Raw genomic sequence first — 23,725 nt, 5'->3', positions numbered from 1 at the left:
TGACATCAACATAATAACAAATACCAACAAATTATGACACAAAAAATTCCTTGGGCATAGTATCAGTTGATTACTTTGTCGTTTTCATGTTCACACATCTAAATCCATTTTTATGGAGGGAAAAAAGTTTTTTTTTTTTTTCCTCCAATATTATTTGTTATTGGATGTGTACAGATTTAACATCCTAGTATTGTGTTTCAGCAAATCGATCAATCAATTGTGCAGTTTCTCTTTGAGAAGACATTACGAAAAAGTGACGTGAGCACAATTGGACGCATTGTGATTCCTAAGGTTTGCATCTTCTCCTTAACTTGATACTGTTTTACACTGTGATAAAAACTAGTTTGCTTTCACAACCACTCTTTGGAAATTTTTTATCCTAATTCTACATGGATGTTTCACCCTCAGAATGTAACCCGCAAGTATGAATTAAAAAATAACACCACCTAGCTAAGAGATGCCTTAAATACCTACATATTTTTTTACTTTGATCTTGAAATAAAACATGAGCAATGTTTGCTCAAACATCTTTCTCAAGAGGATTTAAGTGGTAGCTATAATTGAAAATAATACCATCATGACTCTTCTCCTTCTTCCTTCAGATTGAAACTGAACTGTATATGCCCCGACTGGATTCAAGGGAGGGGATTATCATGGATTTGACCGATATGGACTATCAGCAAGTTTGGAACTTCAGATTCAGGTTCAAGTTACTATACTTGCTATATCCTCGTACCAAAATTCACACCACAGCAATGACTTTTACAGATCCCACAATATATAATTACAATCTTAAATAGCACCATCTATTCGGAAGGATTATGAATTGAAAGTTTTAATTGTTAAACTTGACCACCTTTATCTTTATAATAACTTTGAACATTAACAGCAATATAAAGCCTAATTACAAGCATACAAGTCCTTTTCAATTGTTTCTCTTGCTTACCTGAATTACTTTGAACATTGAGAACCTTGCTTGGTTTGTCCACAGGTTTTGGATCAATAATAGTAGCAGGATGTACTTATTTGAAAACACGAGTGAGCAATCTTTACTTTCACGTCATGATCAAAATTTTCTCCCTCTTATATTATATGTTACTCTTCTATTCTAAATGCGAAAATATGGTTGTCATCTCCCAGAGGATTTCATTAGGGACAAACACCTTGTTGTCGGAGACTCCATTACGATTTTCAAAGATAATCAGACCGGAAATCATGTGAGTTCGATACTTAATTAATTATGTGACAATTATCATTTTCTAAATTAGTCGGACTCACAATTCACAACTAACCTGATCTTTTATACAATTTTTGTTTAGTTCATCCGTGGTATTAAGACTTTCATCCAACAAGATCTGTCTAATACAGCAAACAACACTGTGAATCAATATTTACCAGCTATGGATGAATATGCTGCTCCGCTTTATTATGAAAATACCGTCATTAACAATGAAAACACCTTCCTCAATGGCTACTCCGAACCTTTCTACGCTGGAGGAGTGCAGCCAGAAATGCCAGACAATCCAGAGCTTGAAACACCCTTTAATTGGCTTGACTTTATTAATTTCCCCGAATTTTGAAAGTCAAGTGGTTGATTGGCAGCAACAATTTATCTTCAGTACCACCTGTAGCTGCCTTTTAATGCAGAAGTTTATATCTATGTACTTCTTCACAAATGATTTGCTTTTTGCTTTGTAACAAAAGACATGTTGGTATGTAATTATAAACCTGAGGATCTATATGTTTATCTTAATTAAAAATACCGATATATAATTATATTTGTAAGAAACATAGCACATGAGCACCTCTAGCTCAGTAATTGTGTGGCCATTGGTTTGATCCCTATCTATATATGGACCATGGTAGATCAAAAAAAAAATCACAGGAAGCTTAACAAGTTAGAAAACTCATTTCGTTCTCCAAAAAGGGGGGGAAAATGGTAGAAAATTCATCTTTAAGAAGTGCGCAAAGTTTTTTTTTTTTTAATCGGATGGCTATAGTGGTATTTTTAAAGATAATAATAATTATGGGTTAAGAAGGAATTAAATAATAAATAAGCTACACATGGAGCCACATTTACAAAAGAAAGAGAAACACTTTTGAAAAGTTAAATCTGTTACATATAAAACAAAAATACCCTCCTTCATCTTTTAACTCTTCTCAACTTTTTGCACTATTTTCTCAGTCTCTAACGCCTGAAACCTTCTCTCTTTTCTTCTCATCTCACTCCTTCTCTCTTTGGTCTCTCTAACATTTCAATCCCAAGAAGAAAAAAAAAGTCCAACACCTCTGCAACTACCAAATCTGTAACCCACCCACCACCACCACCACCACCACCACCACCACTATAACCATAACTCTCCTCTTTCTCTCTCTACCTTTGGTTCTACTTTTTTTTCCTTTGTTTTTGGTTGTATCTGGGTTGCTTTGGTGACTGGGTTCAATTTGGAACGTGAAAAGCTTGACAATTTGGCTTGAGTTTGAAATTTGGGCATTTGGGTGGTGGTTTTTGTAGATCTGGGGGAAAAAAACTCAAAATGTACAAACTGAGAAAATGTTAGTAAAGGAAAGGAAGATGAAAGAACTTAAAAGGGTATTTTGGTCTTGTTATAAAATGCCCAATCTTTGTTGCTTTAAGTGCTACTTACTGACACTTACAAGTGCTATGTTAGAGCATTCGCATCCCAAATCTTCATGCTATTCTAATTTATCATCTCAAAAAACTACTTTATCTATTATACCATACTATTTTTCAATACACCTAACGTCCCAACTTTTATTTTAAAATACAAAACATTAAAATAATATAAATTATACAATAAAATAATTAAAATTCTCTATCTCTCATCTGACTCTAATTTCTGGCTTGGTTTTGTTGGCTCCTCCAAAAGACCATTGGTGAGTGCTAGCAAGCCTCTTGAAGAAGAATGTAGAGTTAACCCCCCATCGGAACCCACCCTTCAGCTTCACTAGAAAGAGGGCGATTTTAGACAGAGAGGGACGAGAGAAAGCAAGATTTGGAGAAGTGGAAAGAGAAAAGAAGAGAGTAGGGAGAGAGGAGATAAGAGGCTGAAGAGAGAGAAAGAAGAAGATATTTTAGGAGAAAGGAATAAAAAAATAGTATTTTGGTTTTGCAAGTTGCTACAGTAGATTCTAAATGTAGGACACTACTGTAGCTCGATTGTATATTTTTTTACAATTGGCATGCCGAGTAATGGGACGTTTTTGTGTTTTGATGGTAAACTATATCTACATTTGGCATATAGCGGTCCGAATGTGAATGCTTTTACCATGCTTTTTTCTACTCCTAAAAAGCAACTATAATTTATTAATAAAAAATTCAATCTTAACTAGGTGTTGTAACAAAAGCCGATATATGGGTCATGCTAACGAGTGTCTTTAGAGCATTGGTAAACAATTTATTTTAGAAAAATTTTGACACAACTTTTATGGGAAATGAAAACAAACTGTCAAAGCATTAAGGGTATGTTTGGTAACTGTTTTTCCCCCTTATTTTCTATTTCCAAAAACAATTTTCTATTTTTGAAACTAAAAAAATTGTTTGGCAACCCAAAATAGATAGAAAACAAAAAAATGTTTTCAAAACTTAATTTGCGAAGGAAATTGAAAACATTCAAAAGGCTATTTTCAGTTTCTAATTTTCAAAAATCAATGAAAACACACATTTAATTTAATGAATCTATCTCATTTAATGAGTTAGCATTAGAGTTCAAAATCCTAAGAACAACATATTTTAGTATTTTTTATTTTTTTTCTTCAAAAAATTTTTTTTGTAATTTCAACTAATCAAACATGTTTTTGATTTAAAAAATACAAGAAAATTATTTTTTCTTTATATTCCCAAAAACAAGTTTTTGAAAATAGAAAACAAAAATTGTTTCCAAACATAACCTAATTGCTTTTTTTTCTTTTCCCATAAAAAATTTCTTTAAATAGATTATTAACTAATGCCCTAATGGCATTTGTTAGCATTTTCCTATTTATATATATGCATATTTCCACACACATTAAAGGGTAGTTAACCAAAAAAAAAAAATTAGACAATTCTTTGGGTGAGCAATAATGACACATTTTCTCTTCTCACATGAATATAGGTCTCAGTATTAATTTAAGAGAAATGTTAACAAGCATCGACCGGTGCTTGTTAAAGTGCAAAAAAGACAAAAAAATATGTCAGAAAAAAGTCAAAAAAAGACACTTAACAGTACTTATAAAGCTAAAAAAATGAGATAAGCTTGTAAAATAGACAAAAATTGTTAGAAGAATTTCAAAAAAGTTGTTGTTAATAGGCACCACAAGGCCTTAACACAACCCTTAATCTAAATAATAGACGCAATTATTATGTGAGAAAAGATAGAGTAAGTTATTATTTTATCTTCTTCTTTTTTATACAAGATAGAATTTCTACTCTACCCTAATCTAAGTGTATATGTGTGTGAAACTCCCTTCTAGAGACTTGAACCCTGGCCCTTGCCCCCCACACCCCACAAGCATTTATACTTGTAGAGTGACCACCATATCAAGGGTGAGCGGGTAGAGAGTAAGTTATTATTTTATCTCAAAATATTATTATATAATTACTAGTCCATTGGGAGTGTGCAGGTAGAGGGGTTTAGCTTACCTTCAATACTTTTTAAACTAGAATTTCTTTTTAGTTTAATGAAAAACTGTTACATCACTCACTAACTATAAAAAGTGGAGACTAAGAGGCTGTTTGGATTTCATGTTTTCTATCACCCATCACTCTGTTTTCATCACCCATAACTCAAAATTGGTGGGTCCCACGACAGAAGGGTGTGTTTGGATTTGTTTTGAAGTTTTGTTTCCATCACTCAATTCTCTGATTTTTGAGTGATGAGTTAGCAAAACTGAAAACAAGTTTTAGATGTTTTCAAGTTATGGAAACTGAGTTATGATGGCATTTTGGTAAATACACACACATTTCTGAGACCCATTGTCAGAGAGAAGTCACGTCCTTACTTTTATTGTTTTTTTTTTCTCCTCCTTACTTTTTCTCTCCTTTCTTCTTCACAAACTCCCTCAACGGCTTTTTTCTTTTTTCTTTTCTTCGTCTTTCTTTCTTTCTTCTTCATAGACTCACTCCAACAGCCTTTTTTTTTTTCTTCTTCTTCATTCTTTTTCTTTCTTTTCTTCTTCACAGAAACATATGGGTAACTTTATCAAAAAAAGAAAAAGAAAAGAAACACATGGGCACCTATTTCTCAAACCCAGAAAATCAAACCCATAAACACATGATACCAATCATACACACTAACACATAAACACAAATCCACAAACATGTTCATCCACACACCAAAAAAAAAAAAAAAACCAGCCGATTTCAAAGACTCCATACTAATCCAAATCCACACAAAAATGACCAAATTATCAATTATTAAGCTATAAATACAAGTAGGTTTTTGTTAAAACTTTGATTTGGGTAGCTGAATTTGAAATAGGTGCAAGTGTCTTTGCGGGAGAGAAGGGATAGGGAAGGTGTGGAAGTGAAGAGAGGAAGGCCATTGGGACCCACATCGAGGTTGGGGTCTTTTTCGTCCATGGCGAGGCGCCGTGCCCAAGCTTGTGCTTCTGAGACCACCACATCGACCTAGGCCGGTGCGGTGTCTTCCCTGGATTTATTGAACTTGCCCATGGTAGCAATGGTGGACTTGGCATTCTTCACCGAGTAATTTCGAGCTGAGGAAATGGAGTACTAAGGAGGAGGTGGGGTTGGGGTTGGGATTGGTAAAGATTGGAGAGTCCATGAATGGGGTTTTGGTTTTGAGCTTGTAGCAAGTGCGGCTCTCAGAATTGACCGCAACATTTCTTTCTTTTTAGTATGCTAAGGTAGTTGGTCTAACATAGTGCTCGGGCAGTGGGTCCCACAAAAAGTAAAAATTTTGAGTTATAAAAAGTTGGAAACAAGTGCCAAACATGCTACCTTAGGAAGTTGGGGTATTTTCAGTGATAAGTAATGAGTTATTGAGTGATGGGTGATGAGTGATGATATTTGAATGATGAGTAATGAGTGATAATTTTTTTATCCAAACAGCCCCTAAAGCTCACTATCGCTTGCTATTGTGTATTTAAAATAAAAGGAGATTTCCGGTTAAAAAGTCTATTGTTTAAATTAGCAAATGACTCTTTCAAGAATGATCACTAAGGAGTTTCTAAAAAGTAAAGTTAACAAATGACTCATTCAAGAATGATCACTGAGGAAACTTGAGGGAGAGTCTTTTTCATACACCTCCTAGAAAGTGACTCTTCTTCCTTTAATACACAATAGGGAACTTTTGGGCCAAAAATAAAAATAACGGTACACTTTTTTTTTTCTTTTCCTTTTTTTTTCTTTTTTTGAGAATAAATAATGGTACACTTGGCAACTAAGAATTACACATGAATACATATAAATATGTATATGATAGTCGCTAATCCGTGCTATGCACGGAAACTTACCTATTTGTGAGGTAGACTAAAATAATTTTATAAAATCTTAAATTAATTAAGAAACTACACAATTATATGATTTGCTCTTGTATGACATCAATTTGTGTTACAATTTGATAAAGAAGTCATTACTTGAACGTGCAATAACTTACAAAAAAGTTGTTAGACAATTTCAAATACTGCAAAAAATAATTTTAAAATTCAGATATTAAAACTTCTGAAAGATTAAAAAATATTAAAGAATCAAATGATTCATGGCTTAGAAATTATTGAAACAAAACAAAATATATATGACTAAAAAATAGAAAATATAAGAAAAAGATTGGGTTACATTCAAAAAAATAATCCATGACTATAAGTTTGCACCCTATCATAAAATATCACACTAGTGAAGTAGAGAGATAATAATAATAATAATAATAATAATAATAATAATAACAACATTTGAGTTTGAGTTTAAGTTAGACTTGTTAAAGAGATAGAGTTTCACTTCTTGTTAAGTTTGGATTAAACAAAAATAATTTTGTTTAAAAAAAATGATGAGTTTGAGTTTAAGTTGGACTTGTTAGAGAAATAGAGTTTCACTCCTTATTAAGTTTGGACTAAACAAAAATAATTTTATAAATAAAATGATAATTTTATTTAAATATTGTACTGACGTGGAAAATTGTAAGAGTTTGACTTCAATTTGTGTTCCAATTTGATGAAGAAGTCACTGCTTGAACGTGCAATGACTTACAAAAAATTTGTCAAACAATTTCAGACACTGCAAAAAATAACTTTAAAATTCAGATATTAAAATTTTTGAAAGATTAAAAAGCATTAAAGAATCAAAAGATTCATGGCTTAAAAATTATTGAAACAAAACAAAATATATATGACTAAAAAATATAAGAAAAAGATTGGGTTATAATCCATGGCTATAAGTTTGCAACCTATCATAAAATATCACGTTAGTGAAGTAGAGAGATAATAATAATAATAATAATATAAATGTTTAAGTTTGAGTTTAAGTTGGACTAATTAGAGAGATAGAGTTTCACTCCTTGTTAAGTTTGGATTAAACAAGAATAATTTTGTTTAAAAAAATGATGAGTTTGAGTTTAAGTTGGATTTGTTAGAGAAATAAAGTTTCACTCCTTGTTAAGTTTGGACTAAACAAAAATAATTTTATTTAAATATTGTGCTAACATGAAAAATTATGAGAGTTTAGAGGTTTCAGTTATATATATAGATTACTAAATATACATTTATCACTTTGGTATAATAAAATAAAGTGTTGGCAATAAAATGAAACTCTTCGGTGTCATGGTATTGGGTATTTTATCCTTTATCAGTTATTTAAGAAGCCTATGAAATCACAAAGCCATTTAAATAGAACACGTGAGGGACACATGAGCATGCGAGAAGGTAGATTGCATAGATAATTGATAAGAAGCATGTGAAAGCCACATGGGTATATAAGTAGTTACATACTAAAGAATACACCAATTGCAGTCATTTTCTTATATAATAAGAGCATCCACTCAAAAAAAAATTTCATTTTGCACATCTTAAACCTATTTTTTCTATTTTACACATTCATTTTTACAAAACACCCACATCAGTTTATCTATTCTACACATTTATTCAATAAAATATTCATTATTTTACATTTTTTATTATTTTCTCACTCATGGCCTCTCTCTCTCTCTCTCTCTCATTGCCTCTCTCTCTCTCTCATACCCAACCACCATCATCATCACCCAGCCACCATCAAGCCAAAACCCAGATCTCTCAAACCCAAGCTTTGTGATTTTTTTGTTTCTCATTCTCATGATTGATCGGAGCCAAAACCTAGATCAAGCCAAAACCCAGACCCATTCAAGCCGAAACCCAAGGTTGGCCGGAGCGAAGGTTGATCAGACCCAAGGTTGATCGGAGCGAAGGTTGATCAGACCCATTCAAGCCAAAGTCGACGCCGACGAAGAGGACCAACAGAAAGTGAATGAGAAAAGAAGAGGTTGATCAGACCCATTGAGGCAGGTTGATCAGACCTATTGAAGCAGGTTGAAAAGAAGAGGCCGACGAAGAGGTTGATCAGACCTATTGAAGCAGAGAGTGAATGAGGAGTGAGAGAGAGAAGGAAAAAAGAAGCAAAGACAAGAAAGAGAGAAAAAATGAGAAAAATGGAGACCAACAGAGACAAGAGAGAGAAAAAATTAATAAAATAATAAATTGATGAGCTACAGTAACTGTGTAGATATACACGGTTACTGTAGCAAGTGTATAAATATACACATCTTTGCACACTTTTAGAAGCACTGATGTGGAGCATTTTTTAAGCAAAATGTGTAAAAGTGGTGACTTTTTCTATTATACAAGATTTTGCATCCACTGATGTGAATGCTCTAACTGTCAATTGGGTATTGATGAAGTAGAAATTCATCAATTATGCTTTCATCCACACCAATGGACAATGACAAGCAATTCCACAAGTCAATCCACAAAGAAAGATCACAAATGGATAAAAAGGGGTGAACACCAGTGTGGTATTGGCTAAGGGCCCTCTGATGGTCAAGCTAGATCGTGATAATAATTTTCACTTGATAAAATCAAAGAGTTCAAATGATTAAAAGTTGTAGATATCAAATTGTGTACCTTTCCATCTCGTAATCTCTATATTGTATAGTCCTTCCCTTCATTATTGGAATGAATATTTGTATTTATGGGTCAGGAACTGTTGACAATAAATAGCAAACTCTTAATATCTTCGACGGTCATCCGTCTATTGGATTGTATTTATAACTTTGTCCACTGTCTCATGGATGATGATGATAATTTTGTTCTCATCATGTATAAATAGAGATCAGTCTTTCTAAGAAAGGACATGCACACATTATTTGAAAACTAGCCTCATTTCTTATCAATTAAACGGCTATCTTCATGCTTATAACTGTGTTATGGCCTTGCATGAATTATCAAGGAGTAGGCTTCTTATCTAGGCTTGTTTATTTAGGCTTTGTTATGTAATTCTGCTAACTTGTAACTTGTTACTTTTTTTTTGCTTAATCTTTTTTTCTTTTTTTGAATTTGTTACTTGTAAGCATTCATATTATCAATAAGAATGTCTATCTTATTCCTCAAATCTTGGTCATTTTTGTGCATTTAAGTCCTATTAAGTTAGGCAATGGTTGAGCCCAATCCATTTGGTGTGAAATACTGTATCACATAGAGTTTCTTAGTGCGAACAAGCTGGGTATTTTAGTTTGTATTCCAAATAGGGATTATATCACTTCATCATTTAAGGCCGGGTTTGAAATTTGAGTTGTAACACATATTTCTCATCTTGGAAAATATCCCATAATGGAAGGAATGGGTCTAGAGATCTCGGTGTCGGTGGTTGGCTGGTTTTCAATTACATTTCATTTGAGGTGCTAGATTGTTTCCCCACCAAGACTAGCTCAATTGCACTGAGCTCTTTGTGCTTCAGTCAATCTGCCACATTATCATTGTTTGCTAGGATGCCATATATGCATTTTATCCATCAATTTACATATAACCCTTGACATTGCACACACATAATGCTAGTTTATAGTATTCTTATCGACACTCATGTCATAAATAGAGTATTCAAGACTCTAGAAGAGGAAAGCATTAAGGACATATTTAATTTGACCACCGCACACCCTTGGTGCGGTGGTCACTCCACAAGTATAAATGCTTGTGGAGTGTTGGGGGCAAGGGTCAGGGTTCAAGTCTCTAGGAAGGAGCTTCACACACATATACAAGTGATTATGCTAGAGTAGAAATTTTATCTTGTATAAAAAAAATAAAAATAAAAATAAAAAAAGGACATTTAATTTGAAGTTTTGATGGCCTTAGTGAAAAGTGAAAACATAACTCAGACCATGATTGTTAGAAATAGGTGGTAGTGGTGGTCGAAATGCTTTTTCCCGCTAATAAGTTAGACATGTTTATTAAAATTTTCAAATTTCAATGTCAGAAATTTGAGTCACTTTAAAATAAATAAAATTATAATTAAAAAAAATTAAGGAGAATACTTTGAAGACCCTATTTGGAATACAAACTAAAATAAGATAGGAATGGAATGGAATGAAATGGAATATTTTTAGAATACAAACTAAAATACCCAGCTTGTTCGCACTAAGAAACTCTATGTGAGACAGTATTTCACACCAAATGGAATGGAATGGAATAAAAGGAATATTTATTCTCTCCTAACTAAGTAGGAGGGAATTGAATAGTTAGGATAGAATGCTCATTCCTCCTTTTTCCCTCAAAACCTCAAATTTTTGTTCCCCTTAAAAATGGGGGGAATGAGAGAGAATGGATTTAGGTTTAATGAAATTTTGTTAAAATACCTAAAATACCCCTTTAATATCAGCCCTTTTTTTCTCATTCAGTCGTAAAAAAATATAGCTATCATTCTCGCACAATATTGCCGTCCTTTGCAAAGTGAAGCTGCTGCCGTTGGTCTTTCTTTTTCTTTTGTCTGCTGCGATTTTCGGTTATTGCTCAAACCAAGTATGTCTATCTTTTTCTTTTTTCTTTTCGATTGTTTGCTAGTCTTTTTTTTTTTTAATGAACTGTTTGCTAGTCATTCATGAGAATGATATATAGTGTTTTGTACAATCTTTGCAAGTTGCACGTAGGACAAGACAAAAGTAATAGTTTGGTCACTTTCAACAAGTAGAAGTCTTTTTTTCATTTTTTTTTTTCCTCCATGTCAGTAACTACTTTAGACTAAAAAATATAATGAATACATATTTGAAATTATTTTTTGTAATTGGTGACATGTCAATTTGTAAGACATAAATAGTAAAATTTGTAGTATCTCTAACATCATTCAAAGATAAAATGCTATGAAAAGTATCATAAATAGTAAAAATAGTGTAAATAATGATATAAAATAAAAAATAGTATAATAGTGAAATAGGTGCAAGTTGCAAGTAGGACAAGACAAAAATAATGGTTTGGTCACTTTCAACAAGTAGAAGCCTTTTTTTTTCATTTTTTTCCTTCATGTCAGTAACTACTTTAGACTAAAAAATATAATGAATAAATATTTGAAATTATTTTTTGTGATTGGTGACATACCAATTTGTAAGACATAAGTAGTAAAATTTGTAATATCTCTAGCACCATTCAAAGATAAAATGCTGTGAAAAGTATCATAAATAGTAAAAATTGTGTAAATAATGATATAAAATAAAAAATAAAAAATAGTAAAATATGTGCAAGTTGCACATAGGACAAGACAAAAGCAATAGTTTGGTCACTTTCAACAAGTAGAAGTCATTTTTTTCATTTTTTTTTTTCCTCTATGTCAATAACTACTTTTGACTAAAAAATATAATGAATAAATGTTTGAAATTATTTTTTATGATTAGTGACATGCCAATTTGTAAGACATAAGTAATAAAATTTGTAGTATCTCTAGCATCATTCAAAGATAAAATGCTGTGAAAAGTATCATAAATAGTAAAAATTGTGTAAATAATGATATAAAATAAAAAATAGTGAAATAGATGCAAGTTGCATGTAGGACAAGACAAAAGCAATGGTTTGGTCACTTTCAACAAGTAGAAGTCCTTTTTTTTCTTTTTCTTTTTTCCCCTCAATGTCAATAACTATTTTAGACTTCTAATACTAAAAAAAATTAGGCTCCGCTAGTGTCTGCAAGACAACAGTGAATCCCAAACAAAATGTACGTGTACTTTGAGAGATACTGTTATAATATAACACTTTGAATCCCAAACAAAATTAATATTTATAGTTTAACAGTTTTAGTTTTAGATTAGTTGTAACACATTCATAATTAGTTAGACCAATAACGTAACTATTTTTTTTAGAACATTTGCCCATAATTTTCTAAGTTGGACTAATAACATAACTATTTTTTTACTTAGATGGATTTGAATGATGAGGTACTGAAAACCATAATTTTTTCGGACTTTATGCGGAAACTAGCCTTGGTTCATGCTGCATGCCGTTGTTTGTGTTACATTATCCATCAAAGGCAACGACTAAAAAGGAAACGTGTTCCCCACATTCCTACACAATCAACCATAGAAAGACAAAAAGTTTGTGATGAACTAATGTCTCAACTTAGGAATAGTGAAAAATGCTATGATGTAATATGCATGAGTCCACAAGTTTTTAAAGGTTTGTGTGACATTTTGCGGAGAGATAGTGATCTTCAAGACACAGTGTGCCACAGTTGAAGAGCAAGTTGGCAAGTTTCTTCACATGCTAGCACATAATCAGACGACTCATACAATGTCATTTTTTTTGTTGTTTCGGTGAAACCATTAGTTGCCATTTTCATAACGTGTTAATATCAATAATTATGTTAGAGGATCAATTCCTTCGACAACCTGATGGAACCTAAGTGCTACTTGAAATGCTACAAAGTAGTAGGTTCAACTCATATTTTAAGGTAAATATATCATGCATATAATTTATATTTGATAGTAGTTTAGTACAAATATATTTTAAGGTAAATATTTTTGAGAGATAATGTTAATCTCAGGATTGTATTGGAGCACTTGATGAAACACATGTTCGTGTTAAAGTGTCTAATGAGGATGCACCAAGATATCGGGGTAGGAAGGGTTACACAACACAAAATGTGTTGGCGGCATGCTCATTTGATTTAAAATTCACATACGTATTACCAGGTTGGAAAGGAACTGCTTCAGATTCAAGAATAATAAAGAGTGCTTTAACTAGAAACGATAACTTGAAAATCTCACAAGATAAATTTAATTCAAATACGTATTAGGGTGTATTCTATATAATTAAAAAATTTGTAGTATATAATTAATGGTTGTTATTGTTTATTAGGTAAATATTATCTTGTTGATGCAGGATACATGAATAAAAGTCGTCTGATTGCACCTTATAGGGGAGTGCTTTATCATTTAAAAGAGTACTTTGTTCGTCCCCCTGAAAATGCTAAAGAATTGTTTATTTTGCGACATGCGTCATTGCGCACTACTATTGAAAGAGCATTTGGTGTACTCAAAAAGAGATTTCCTATCATAGCAAGTACTATAGAGCCTAATTATTGTGTTGACACACAAAATGAAATCATTTTAGCATGTTGCATACTTCATAATTATTTAATGGGTGTCGATCCTGATGAAAGTCTTATTGCTGAAGTTGATGAAGAGGTTTTGCATTCTCATCGTGAACGTGTGGCCCCTACTCCAAGAGAAGATGATGAGAATGCTAGGCAATGAGATATTATAAGAGATTATATAGCATCAGCTATGAGACAAAACTATGTCCAAATGTGATAGCATTTGGGTTTATTGTTGTCATATCGTTTAAGACTATGCTATGTTTCAATTACTTAGACCTAAATGTTATGCAAAATTTCTCTTTTTATTTTGATATTGCTCTCTATATTTTGATAATTTACATTAATATTTACACAATATTTTGTATGTGTTTTTTGTCCTATTAATTATAGCATGGGTAAGATATCAAAGAAGAATTGTGGAAATCCAAGCAAAGAAGTACAATGGAGTAGTGTTATGGATGATGCTTTAGTGGATGCTTTTTTACATCAGGTGATCATAGGTGGTAGAGTTAATGGAACTTTTACCTCTAAGGCATATGATGACATAGTGAAAGAGTTGGTTGAAAATTTTAACATTGAGATTAACAAGGATAAGGTGACAGAAGACACTAAAGAAGAATTTTCATGAATGCTATGACATATTTAAAGATGGATTGAGTGGTTTTGGATGGAATGATTCTTTCAATATGTGGACAGCTGAACCAAAAGTTTGTGAGCCACTCATAGTGGTAAATTACCATTTTTTGTAAGTTTAATTTTGTATTACATAATTATATCTGTTGTTTAACTATTTGTCTTAGTTTGTAACAGTCTAAACCTGCAGCCAAGAAGTAGATGACAACACATATACCCAACTACTCTAAGATGGCACAACTTTGGGCTAAAGATAGAGTAAAAGGTGATCATGCTGAAACTGCAATGGAGAAAAATGTTAGGTATGCTGCATCAACCACTATTGATGAGATTGATAATTTGATATCTCAAAATAAAGTTTCTTTGTATAACTTGGAAGTGGAAGATGATCAGAGGTCACCAGAAATTAGTGTTGCACGTTCTCGAGTGTTATCACAAGATGCAATGTCTTCTAAAAGCAAGAAAAGACGACTGGCAGAAGATGATGAACTCGGGAATGTAATTTCCCAGTCATTTGATAATGTATCAAAAGCAATCGATAGGGCGACTGAGGTTATGGCAAAGTGCTTTTCAAAGTCATATCGAGCAGAAGTTCACGCAACTTATATTGGACTTAGATCCAATATCCAAGATTGAGGCCTACATGTTTTTGATGGAAAATCCAACATATAAGGAGATGTTCTTTGGTTGCCCAGATCATGAGCGCAAATGTGTCTTATTGACACTGCTGTCTAGGCCTAAAAATTAAAAAAGTATGGGATTTTTTGGCCAACCTTAGTTTTGGAATGGATTATGTTATTTTGTTTCGTTTTGGCAAGACTCATTACCGGAGTTTTTTTTTTTTAAAAAAAAAAAAGATATTTGTTTGCATTTTTAGACAATATTTATTTTGTTGAGAATAAATATGTGATGCGTGAATTGCTTTACAACATAGAAATATACATAACTTGTTTTTTAGCTACTATAAAATTTTCTTTTTTCCTTAAAGAAATTGGGAGATGGAGATGTATTAAATTATCAAATCTATTGTAAAGCACACCAGCTAAAAAAGATCTAATCTAAAACTAGCAACCCCTAAAAAAAATTTGCAAATTGAAATAAAGAAATTGTGCTATTGTTAATTTTTCATGCCATTATCTGTTAAATTATTGATTAGCATGATGCAATCTATTCATCTTGACAAAACTATATTGTAATTCAATAATCTAACATAGACTCAATTGTGGCTAACTAGTTTCACATCATCCATTAAATACTAAACATTTCAAAGCAATTATAAGTTCTCATTGATTGTTTTTTATGTTCTTTAAAATGAGGGGTATAATAGTAATGTTATTATAAAATGATTCTATTTCATTCCTTCCAATGCCACTTCCAAACGGTATTACGTACTTTCCATTCCATTCCTTTCCATTCATTTATTTTATAACATCCAAACAAGATTTTTAAATTCCATTTCATTCCTTTCCCTACTAAATTCACTTCATTTCATTCAATTCCATTCCATTCCTTTAATGATTATTCCATTTCATTCATTTATAAACTCTCAAACGGACCCTAAGGTTTCGTTTGGGAGGAGGTAATTGAATGGAAAGGAATAAAAAAGAATAATTTTAGAATATTCTTCCCTTCCTTTGCTTGGGAGTTTTAATGGAGGAAATGGAAAGCTCATTCCCTTGTTTGGGAGTTTAAGTAGGAGGGAATGAAATTGATAGGAAGGAATACTCATTCTTTTCTATTCTTTTAAAACCTCAAATTTTCATTCCTCCAAAATTAGGAGAAATAGGAGGGAATGAAATTAGATCTAATGATTTTTTTACTAAAATTCCCAAAATACCCTAATATATTCAACCCTTTATATTAAAATAGGAGTCTAATAGTAATATTGTTATAACATAATTTTATTTCATTCCCTCCATGTTACTCCCAAACAAGATTACTTACATTCCATTCATTTTCATTCATTTATTTTAAAACATCCAATCAATGTTACTTAATTCTATTTTATTCCATTCTTTTTCTTTACTTAAATACATTCTATTCATTTCCATTTCCTCATGATCATTACATTCTATTTCATTTTCTCATGAATTCTCAAACGGGCCTAAATAGGATAGGATAGGTGAGCCCAAACTGAGATTAAGCTTAAGCCCCAAAATTGTCCTTTTTCTTTACATGGGCTTAAAAAATATCCTGATTCCTGAGACGCTATCCACTATCCCTCAAAAAGTCTCAAACATTCACATAAAAAATCAAGGAGGCCTATGGAAAAGGAATACCGAGAATATCTCATTTCTGATTCTCCGCTTTCCTCCGTTCCGTACACGGGGTTTTCTGCTATTGCCATTTCTGAACCCTAATCTTCCTTGTTAAAGCTTCGCATAATTTATATTACTTTATTTTATAAAAAAAAAATGTAATGTAATGTAATGTGAATCCCCTTGTTTTTATTATCAATGGCGCTGGCTTCCCTTGGACCTGCATTGGGCTCCCACCACACTATTCGTCTCCCTCTGGTATTCTGCGTCCGAAAGGTTATTTTTTCTTTTGTCTTTTTTGCATCTTTTGTTTATGGTTTCGATATTAAGATATATTTAGGTTTGAAACTGTTCGAAATATTCACGTGTGAGTAACGGGGTTAGTTATTTGTTGAAGTCCCACATTGGATGTTAATATAACATAATTGGACCCAAACTCGTAGGTTATATTAACTTCTCAATCAGGTGTTATCTCCCAACAGAAACTGTAAAGTACATTTTTTGAGTTATTCAACTTTAGTCACAATTCGCAGGTACGACATAGTGGCTCTGTTGCCGCGGTTGAATCGGTTGTTGAACCAGTGAGTCTAGTTAAGGAAGAGGGAGGTCATGTTCCAGTTAATAAACATGGAGGTAGTGATAATTTTATTGGTGCTAATTGCTTCTCTTTTGTATATTTGAAAATAAGTTGGCTTGCTATGTCCACAACTGACTACTTTGAATTGTGTGGTGGTAAAGTAGCTGGGAGAGATAGCAAGGGACATCAGTGGAAGAAGTTGAGTTCTGAAGAACTTGGGATTTCGACAAAATTGATATCAAAGCCCACGAAGACCGTTCTAAATGGGCTACGGAGAAAAGGTTATCTAGTTTCCTTTTAACTGTTGAGCTTAGAATTGTATGGTCTTTGTCATTATGCATTAAGTTGATAGATTATGTTCGATGAATCTCAGACAAAATTATGTTCTCAAAGGGCTTTCATTAGTCATACTAATGCTATTGGTACATTTTTGCTGCATTTGCATCATCGATTATTTTCTGAAGAATGGTGCTTACACGATAATATAACAGATTGAAGTGACTGTAACAATATTTAAAGGAACAAAGATTGATGTATCTTTAGCTTTATGACTTCCAAAATTTTATTGCTTAGTTGCTGTTGGTGAGAAACAGTTTGATGCTTGTCGCAAATGAGGTTTTACTCAACTGGCACCTCGTCTCCTAAGTTTTAGGTGGAGCATAAGGTCATGGGTTTAGACCCATTGGGTGCGTGTGTAATTAGCCATCAAAAAAAAAAAAATTTTGTTTAAATAGTTTGATGCTTGTGGTTTTGAATTATGAGCATTATGAAATGTGAATTGGTACAATATGTAAATTGTATGATTTGATTTTGTGTTTTAATATTCCTTTTTGTTGTTTCAACTGCATGAATTCTTTCTGCTGTATTTGATTGATTCTTTGCTGACCTTGTAGGGTATGAGGTATACCTTGTTGGAGGTTGTGTACGAGATCTTATTCTGAAGAGAACTCCAAAAGATTTTGATGTCATAACTTCAGCAGGACTTAAAGAGGTCTTCTTGGTCTATGTTCATGTTCATATTTGTGGTATTTTTAACCCAGTTTTTTCTTCTTTTTTTTTTTTTGGTTAATTTTTTTACAAGTATACTTTCACCCTGGCGGTTAACAATATTACTTTTTAATTATTGATAAAAAAGATACTAGATTATTGGTTTATTTTTTTCATTTTTTTTAAAGGGGATTATTAGTTTTATGTTAAACCAATGCCTGCTATTTTCCACTTGGTAGTTCATAATCCTTGAGTGGTCAAGTTTTGAAATAGTACTTTGTATTAATTTATTTTTAGAAGTAACAACTTCAGTACTTTGCAAGAGACTCCATCTGCTCCATTATTGAAAAGTAGCCTAAACCCCCAAGTTTTGACATTAATGTCACTTGGAAGTGAGGACACCCTTTGAATAATGTTAAAGCTATAGCTCATTGGAACCTTGACTTCCAATTCGTGATTTAAGGAGTTCCATTATATAGAAATGGACCATATCAATTTCCTGATTGAGCCACTATTTCCTTGTATCTAAACATTGTAGTCATTTTGTTATGCCACTAGATTCTTGGTTTATTTTTTCTTTTCTTTTTTTAAGGGGATTATTGGTTTCTATTCTAGTTAAACCAATGCCTGCTGTTTTCCACTTGTTAGTTCATAATCTTTGAGTGATCAAGTTTTGAAGTAGTACTTTGTATTCATTTATTCACAGAAGTAACAGCTTCAGTACTTTGCAAGAGACTCCATCTTCTTCATTATTGAAAAGTAGCCTAAACCCCCAAGTTTTGACATTAATGTCACTTGGAAGTGAGGACACCCTTGGAATACCATTAAAGCTATAGCTCATTGGAATCTTGACTTCCAATTCGTGATTTAAGGAGTTCCATCATATAGAAATCGACCATATCAATTTCCTGATTGAGCCACTATTTCCCTGTATCTAAACATTGTAATCACAGTGTTATGCCATTGCTTATGCAATAGTATTACCTTCACATAATCTTACACTTGTTTTTTTTTATAAGAAAAGTTAAATGATAATAATCTTCATGATAATAATCTTCACATAATCTGACACTTGCTGGAAGGTTGGAATAGGTAATGATAGATGCATGTCTTGCTTTTGGTGTAAGCCAAGGGTACTAAGGTGGTCACCCAACCTAAAAGTTCCATACACTATGAATGTACTTTTAAACCCAATTGGATTCTCAATGCTTAGATCCTCGCATTTATATATTAGAACCTGCAACATCCTTGCTAATAGCCTTTGGGTAACTCCATTGTTACAGCCCTACATTATAAAATAAATATTAAAAAAAAGACTTTGCAACTATCCTCCTTGAGGAAATTTCCAAAAGATAATCAGGAAGATTTTTTATTTTATTTTTTAGAATTCTCAGTTTGGACTCTGTACAATTTGTTTTCAAGGTGTAAATTGATTAAATCTGGACATCATTGATTAATTTAAAATTTCAGTTGTTTATTTTGTATTGTAAATGAACTTAATAGCTGGGATACTAATTCACCAAGGTCTTCAACTATTTGCAGGTGCGGAAAACTTTTTCGCGATGTGAAATTGTTGGCAAACGATTTCCCATATGCCATGTTCATGTCAATGACACCATTGTGGAGGTATGTCTACTGAGTTATATCTTTTAATTAACGTCTAGATATTGATTATTTTGTATAGGTGTATGATTAAGTCAAACTTGAAAGCATATTGTTGACTTAATTAAGGTGTAGTATCTTTTCAACTAATTTCTTATCTTTCTTAAAATAAACAAGATTGTCTCATGGTATAGGTTTCGAGCTTTAGCACCTCTGGCTCTGGAAGCAAGTCCAGTTGCAAGTTCGGTAATTATTTCAGTAAACCGTCTGGCTGCAATGAGCGTGATTATATTCGCTGGAGGAATTGCTTACAGTGGGACTTTACTATTAATGGGTTATGTATTTGTAATTGGATGTTGGGAATAATATTAATTTATTAAGTGATTTGGGTTTCGTGAATGTATTATGTTACTACCCCTGCTTCTGTTTTTAATATTGCTTAAAGTTCTCCTTTACCTTTGCAGGTTGATGTATGATCCATATACAAAGATAGTGTTTGATTATATGGGAGGAATGGAAGATATTAGAAAAGCTAAAGTACGCATGAATTCTATAGTTGTTAAAGTGCCAAAACTTGTTATTTACTTAAAGTCCCTACATTCCTCATCTCCTCAAAATTTTATTTGTAGGTGCGCACTGTGATACCTGCAAATGTTTCTTTTGTGGACGATTGTGGTGAGCATATGTTTGCTAGTTCAAGAGTTTAATTTGTAAGCTTTAAAGTTTTCAGGGTCAGCAATTTGCCTAGCATATTGGTCTTTTATCAACCAAAAATTGCTTCTTACTCTGTTCACTACTAATTCACAGCTCGCATTTTACGTGCGGTTAGAATTGCTGCCCGTTTAAGATTTCGTTTCACTAGAGAGATTGCTCTATCAGTAAGAGAATTATCTTCCTCGGTGTTAAGACTTGATAAGGTATATTGGTTACCTGCCAAATGACGAAAAAAGGTATCTTAGTTTCTGGTGTTAGTTGTATGGTTGTATTGATACTTCAGCTTGTTTTTCTCTTTCTTTCCAAATGCTGAAGGGAAGGATCCTTATGGAAATGAATTATATGCTGGCATTTGGGTCAGCAGAAGCTTCCTTGAGGTTGTTGTGGAGATTTGGACTTTTAGAGATACTTTTGCCCATCCAAGTAAAGAATTTGTGTCCATAGGTTTATATTAATTTAAAAAAAATATAAATTTATACTATCTTTTTCTTCTGAAGACGTTCTAATTAATTGCATCATCCAGGCATCTTATTTTGCTTCACAAGGTTTCCGGAGACGTGATGAGAGATCTAACATGCTTCTTGTAAGTGCTGATATTATTCAACAGTATATGTTGTCCTGTAGTGATTATCTATAGCAGCTTGTTTGGGAGGAAGGGAAGGAATGAAATAGAATGGTTTTGAAGTAATTTTTTAGGAATATTCCCTCTCTTCTCCTGTTTGGGAGTTTAGTGGGAAGGAATGGAATGGCTAAGAGGGAATGCTCATTCCATTCCATTTCCTCATAAGCATTCCTCCGAAAAGTGGTAGAAACACTCAATTCTTTCATGAGATTTTATCCCTATTTAGAGAAAAGACAAATAAAAGGTGAAGAATATAATAGTAAAATTCTTATATTTCTTTCCTTTCCGTTCCCCATTATAGCCGCTATTGAACCTTTCCTTCATTGTTCTGTAAAATCAAGCTGTGATACAGTATCTGACATTAATTTCATTTCCCTAACTCATGTTGCATTATTCTGAGAATTTAATATAGATGATTCATATCTTCATGATGTGTTTACCTCTGCCCGTTTTACCCCTATGCAGTTTATTTCTTATTAAATGTTTGATCTCTTTTGCATTAGTATTAACATGATTGCCTCTTCATATGATCTTCTGCAGTCATTGTTTACCAACCTTGATAAACTCGTGGCACCTAATCAGCCATGCCATAGTAGCTTATGGTGAGAACTCTTTCAGTAGTTAAAGTCAATTAGCATTGCCGGATTTGTTGCAAGAAATTCAAAGTCAGTTACTCTAAATAAAATGTATTGTCAGCATGCTGAGGTTATGTTATTCTGCAACTTTGAATGCTTTAGTTGCATTACGAACGAGTTTCAGTAACTGGTTTCAATTCAGATAATTATTTCATTATTGCACTGTTTGATTAAAGTTGGTCTTGTAATTTGTTGCAGTTGTTAGTTGAAGGGTTAGAATTTAAATGAAGGTTGGAATGAATAAGTTTGCCACTTAACCAGTTGCATAGCAGCATTAGTTATTGCCAATGAAGGCAAAATTGTTTGAATTGAGATACTGTCTTATAGTCAAATGCCCTGGAGTCCTAGAAATTTCTAAATTGTGAACCATGAGTCATCTAGTCAATCCCCGTCAGTTGTGAAAAGGTTATGCTCATTTGACATTGAGTGCTGGGCAATTTAAGGTTATGCTCATTTGTTAGGGGATATGAAAGTGGAAATTTTTCTCATTGGATGACGATTAGTCTTCTGTTTCTTTTTGTAACAAATGATGTTTATCTTTACATTAGTTTAATTTGGAAGCACTAGCAAGCTAATAATGGGCTTTTTAATTCAGGATTGCTATCTTAGCATTTCATAAAGCTCTGGTTGATCAGCCTCGTGACCCGTTGGTTATTGCTGCATTTAGTCTTGCTGTCCACAGTGGTGGATCCTTATTTGAAGCTGTAGAAATTGCAAGGAGAATCTCCCAACCACATGACCAAAGCTTTGATGAATTATTCGACCCTCGAGATTTAGACTTCAATGATGCATTGATTGATAATGTTGTTGACCTTGCAGCATCAGTCAAAGCTGTATTATGCAAGATGACAGATCCATGTTATGTTTCCCAAGCAATGTCCAAATATCCACAAGCACCATGCTCAGATCTGGTAAGGTCTTGATGGCTTGATGCTTCACTTATGCATTTTTGGTGAGAATAGGAAATGGGTAATAACTAAATATTTTCCAAAACAGATCGTGGTTCCTATTTGAACATGTGCTGCTAGTAATATCTGGATCTGTTTTCAAAGATGTGGGATGCAGTGGGTGGCCTGATTTTCAGGCATGGGTTTATGGCCCACCTTTTCATCTGCATTACTTCTTCTTCTTTTTTCCATCTGCATTACTTCTTCTTCTTTTTTCCATCTGCATTACTTGAATTCTCTGTTAGGGATGTCAACCCCTTCTGTGTTACATAAAAGGTCTATTTTATCTATTTATGTTCTGTTATGTTTACTCTCTACCTTTGGCTTGATTTGGTCTACCTGTGCATGCATTTGGGTGCAGTAACAAGTAAAGCAAATAATTTTCTTTTAAACCAATGCTGTTAGTGGGTAAAAAAAGGGTGGGAAGAAACTAAAGATGTAACCCTTATTCCTCTTCCTTGTCTGGAATTTTAACTTTGTAGAGTAACTTTGCAATTGAACTGTAAGCTTCAAAAAATATTAATTGTCTTTAATTAGACTGCCAGGATACAACGCAATGAAATTCACTTATGGAAAATCATATACTTGGTGGGGTTTAGCTTTCTTGTCTGTGTGCTAAACTAATTTGGCTTAATATTTGACCTTTTTTTTTTTTTATACCAAATAATCCTCTCTTTTTGGTCTTATTTCACAGGTTTTTATTCCATGGGCATTGTCGTTGAGGGTATCCAAGATTTTTGAATGTGTCATGAGGGGCATGGAAAGGGGATCTGTACTCAGAAGGGGGAAAAAGATTAACTATGAGTCTTTGGCGTTGGGGAGCCTGAAAGAGGTTCGACATGTGTTTGCAAGGATTGTTTTTGACACTATTTACCCTCCTAACCAAAACAGTAAACATTTTTCTACATGAAAATTCTTCTTAGTCAAATTATATTTATCCCAGTAATAACCATTTAAGAGATTTTTTACCCCCCCCCCCCCCCTCCCCTCTTCTCTCTCTCTCTCTCTCTCTCTCTCTCTCTCTCAGTACATGTGTCGGAATTGAGTTAACGCTTGGCAAAACAGACAGTATCATTGCCATTGGTACAACTAGGATGAAAGTTAATCAATTACTACGACCAGTGCAGTTGTTCGATTTTCATTTTCTTCTTTCAAGCCAAGCTGTTGGTGCCATATAATGAAGTCCTTTCTA

General features: G+C 33.0%; 1 protein-coding gene across 3 annotated transcripts; it reads left to right on the top strand.

The window, feature by feature from the left end:
• The first annotated feature begins 16,425 nt into the window (after window positions 1–16,425).
• Window positions 16,426–23,494, top strand: LOC142626771 (uncharacterized). Of its 3 annotated transcripts, none has more exons than XM_075800477.1 (14): window positions 16,426–16,725; window positions 16,983–17,082; window positions 17,188–17,307; window positions 17,920–18,017; window positions 19,556–19,639; window positions 19,810–19,949; window positions 20,080–20,152; window positions 20,245–20,290; window positions 20,423–20,532; window positions 20,645–20,752; window positions 20,853–20,912; window positions 21,492–21,553; window positions 22,182–22,497; window positions 22,583–23,308. In XM_075800477.1, the coding sequence occupies exons 1-14, from the start codon at window positions 16,648–16,650 to the stop codon at window positions 22,598–22,600; spliced, it is 1,413 nt and encodes a 470-aa protein (XP_075656592.1). In that variant the 5' UTR covers window positions 16,426–16,647; the 3' UTR covers window positions 22,601–23,308. The 3 variants fall into 3 exon arrangements, with proteins under 3 accessions (XP_075656592.1, XP_075656591.1, XP_075656590.1); XM_075800476.1 differs by having other exon boundaries at window positions 16,431–16,725; window positions 17,191–17,307; window positions 23,228–23,494; XM_075800475.1 differs by having other exon boundaries at window positions 16,431–16,725; window positions 23,228–23,494.
• Window positions 23,495–23,725: the final 231 nt, after the last annotated feature.

The sequence above is a fragment of the Castanea sativa genome, chromosome 3 (assembly GCF_040712315.1).
Source record: "Castanea sativa cultivar Marrone di Chiusa Pesio chromosome 3, ASM4071231v1".
NCBI lineage: Eukaryota > Viridiplantae > Streptophyta > Magnoliopsida > Fagales > Fagaceae > Castanea > Castanea sativa.
Note: the sequence above shows the minus strand (reverse complement) of the source record. Positions and strands in the feature narration are given on the sequence as shown.

Excerpts from the sequence above, each read along its gene's own strand:
- LOC142626771 (XM_075800475.1), top strand. The coding sequence starts at position 16,648 with ATGGCGCTGGCTTCCCTTGGACCTGCATTGGGCTCCCACCACACTATT. Across the intron at positions 19,640-19,809 it reads TCAATGACACCATTGTGGAG|GTTTCGAGCTTTAGCACCTC; the intron begins GTATGTCTACTG and ends CTCATGGTATAG. Across the intron at positions 20,153-20,244 it reads AAGATATTAGAAAAGCTAAA|GTGCGCACTGTGATACCTGC; the intron begins GTACGCATGAAT and ends TTTTATTTGTAG.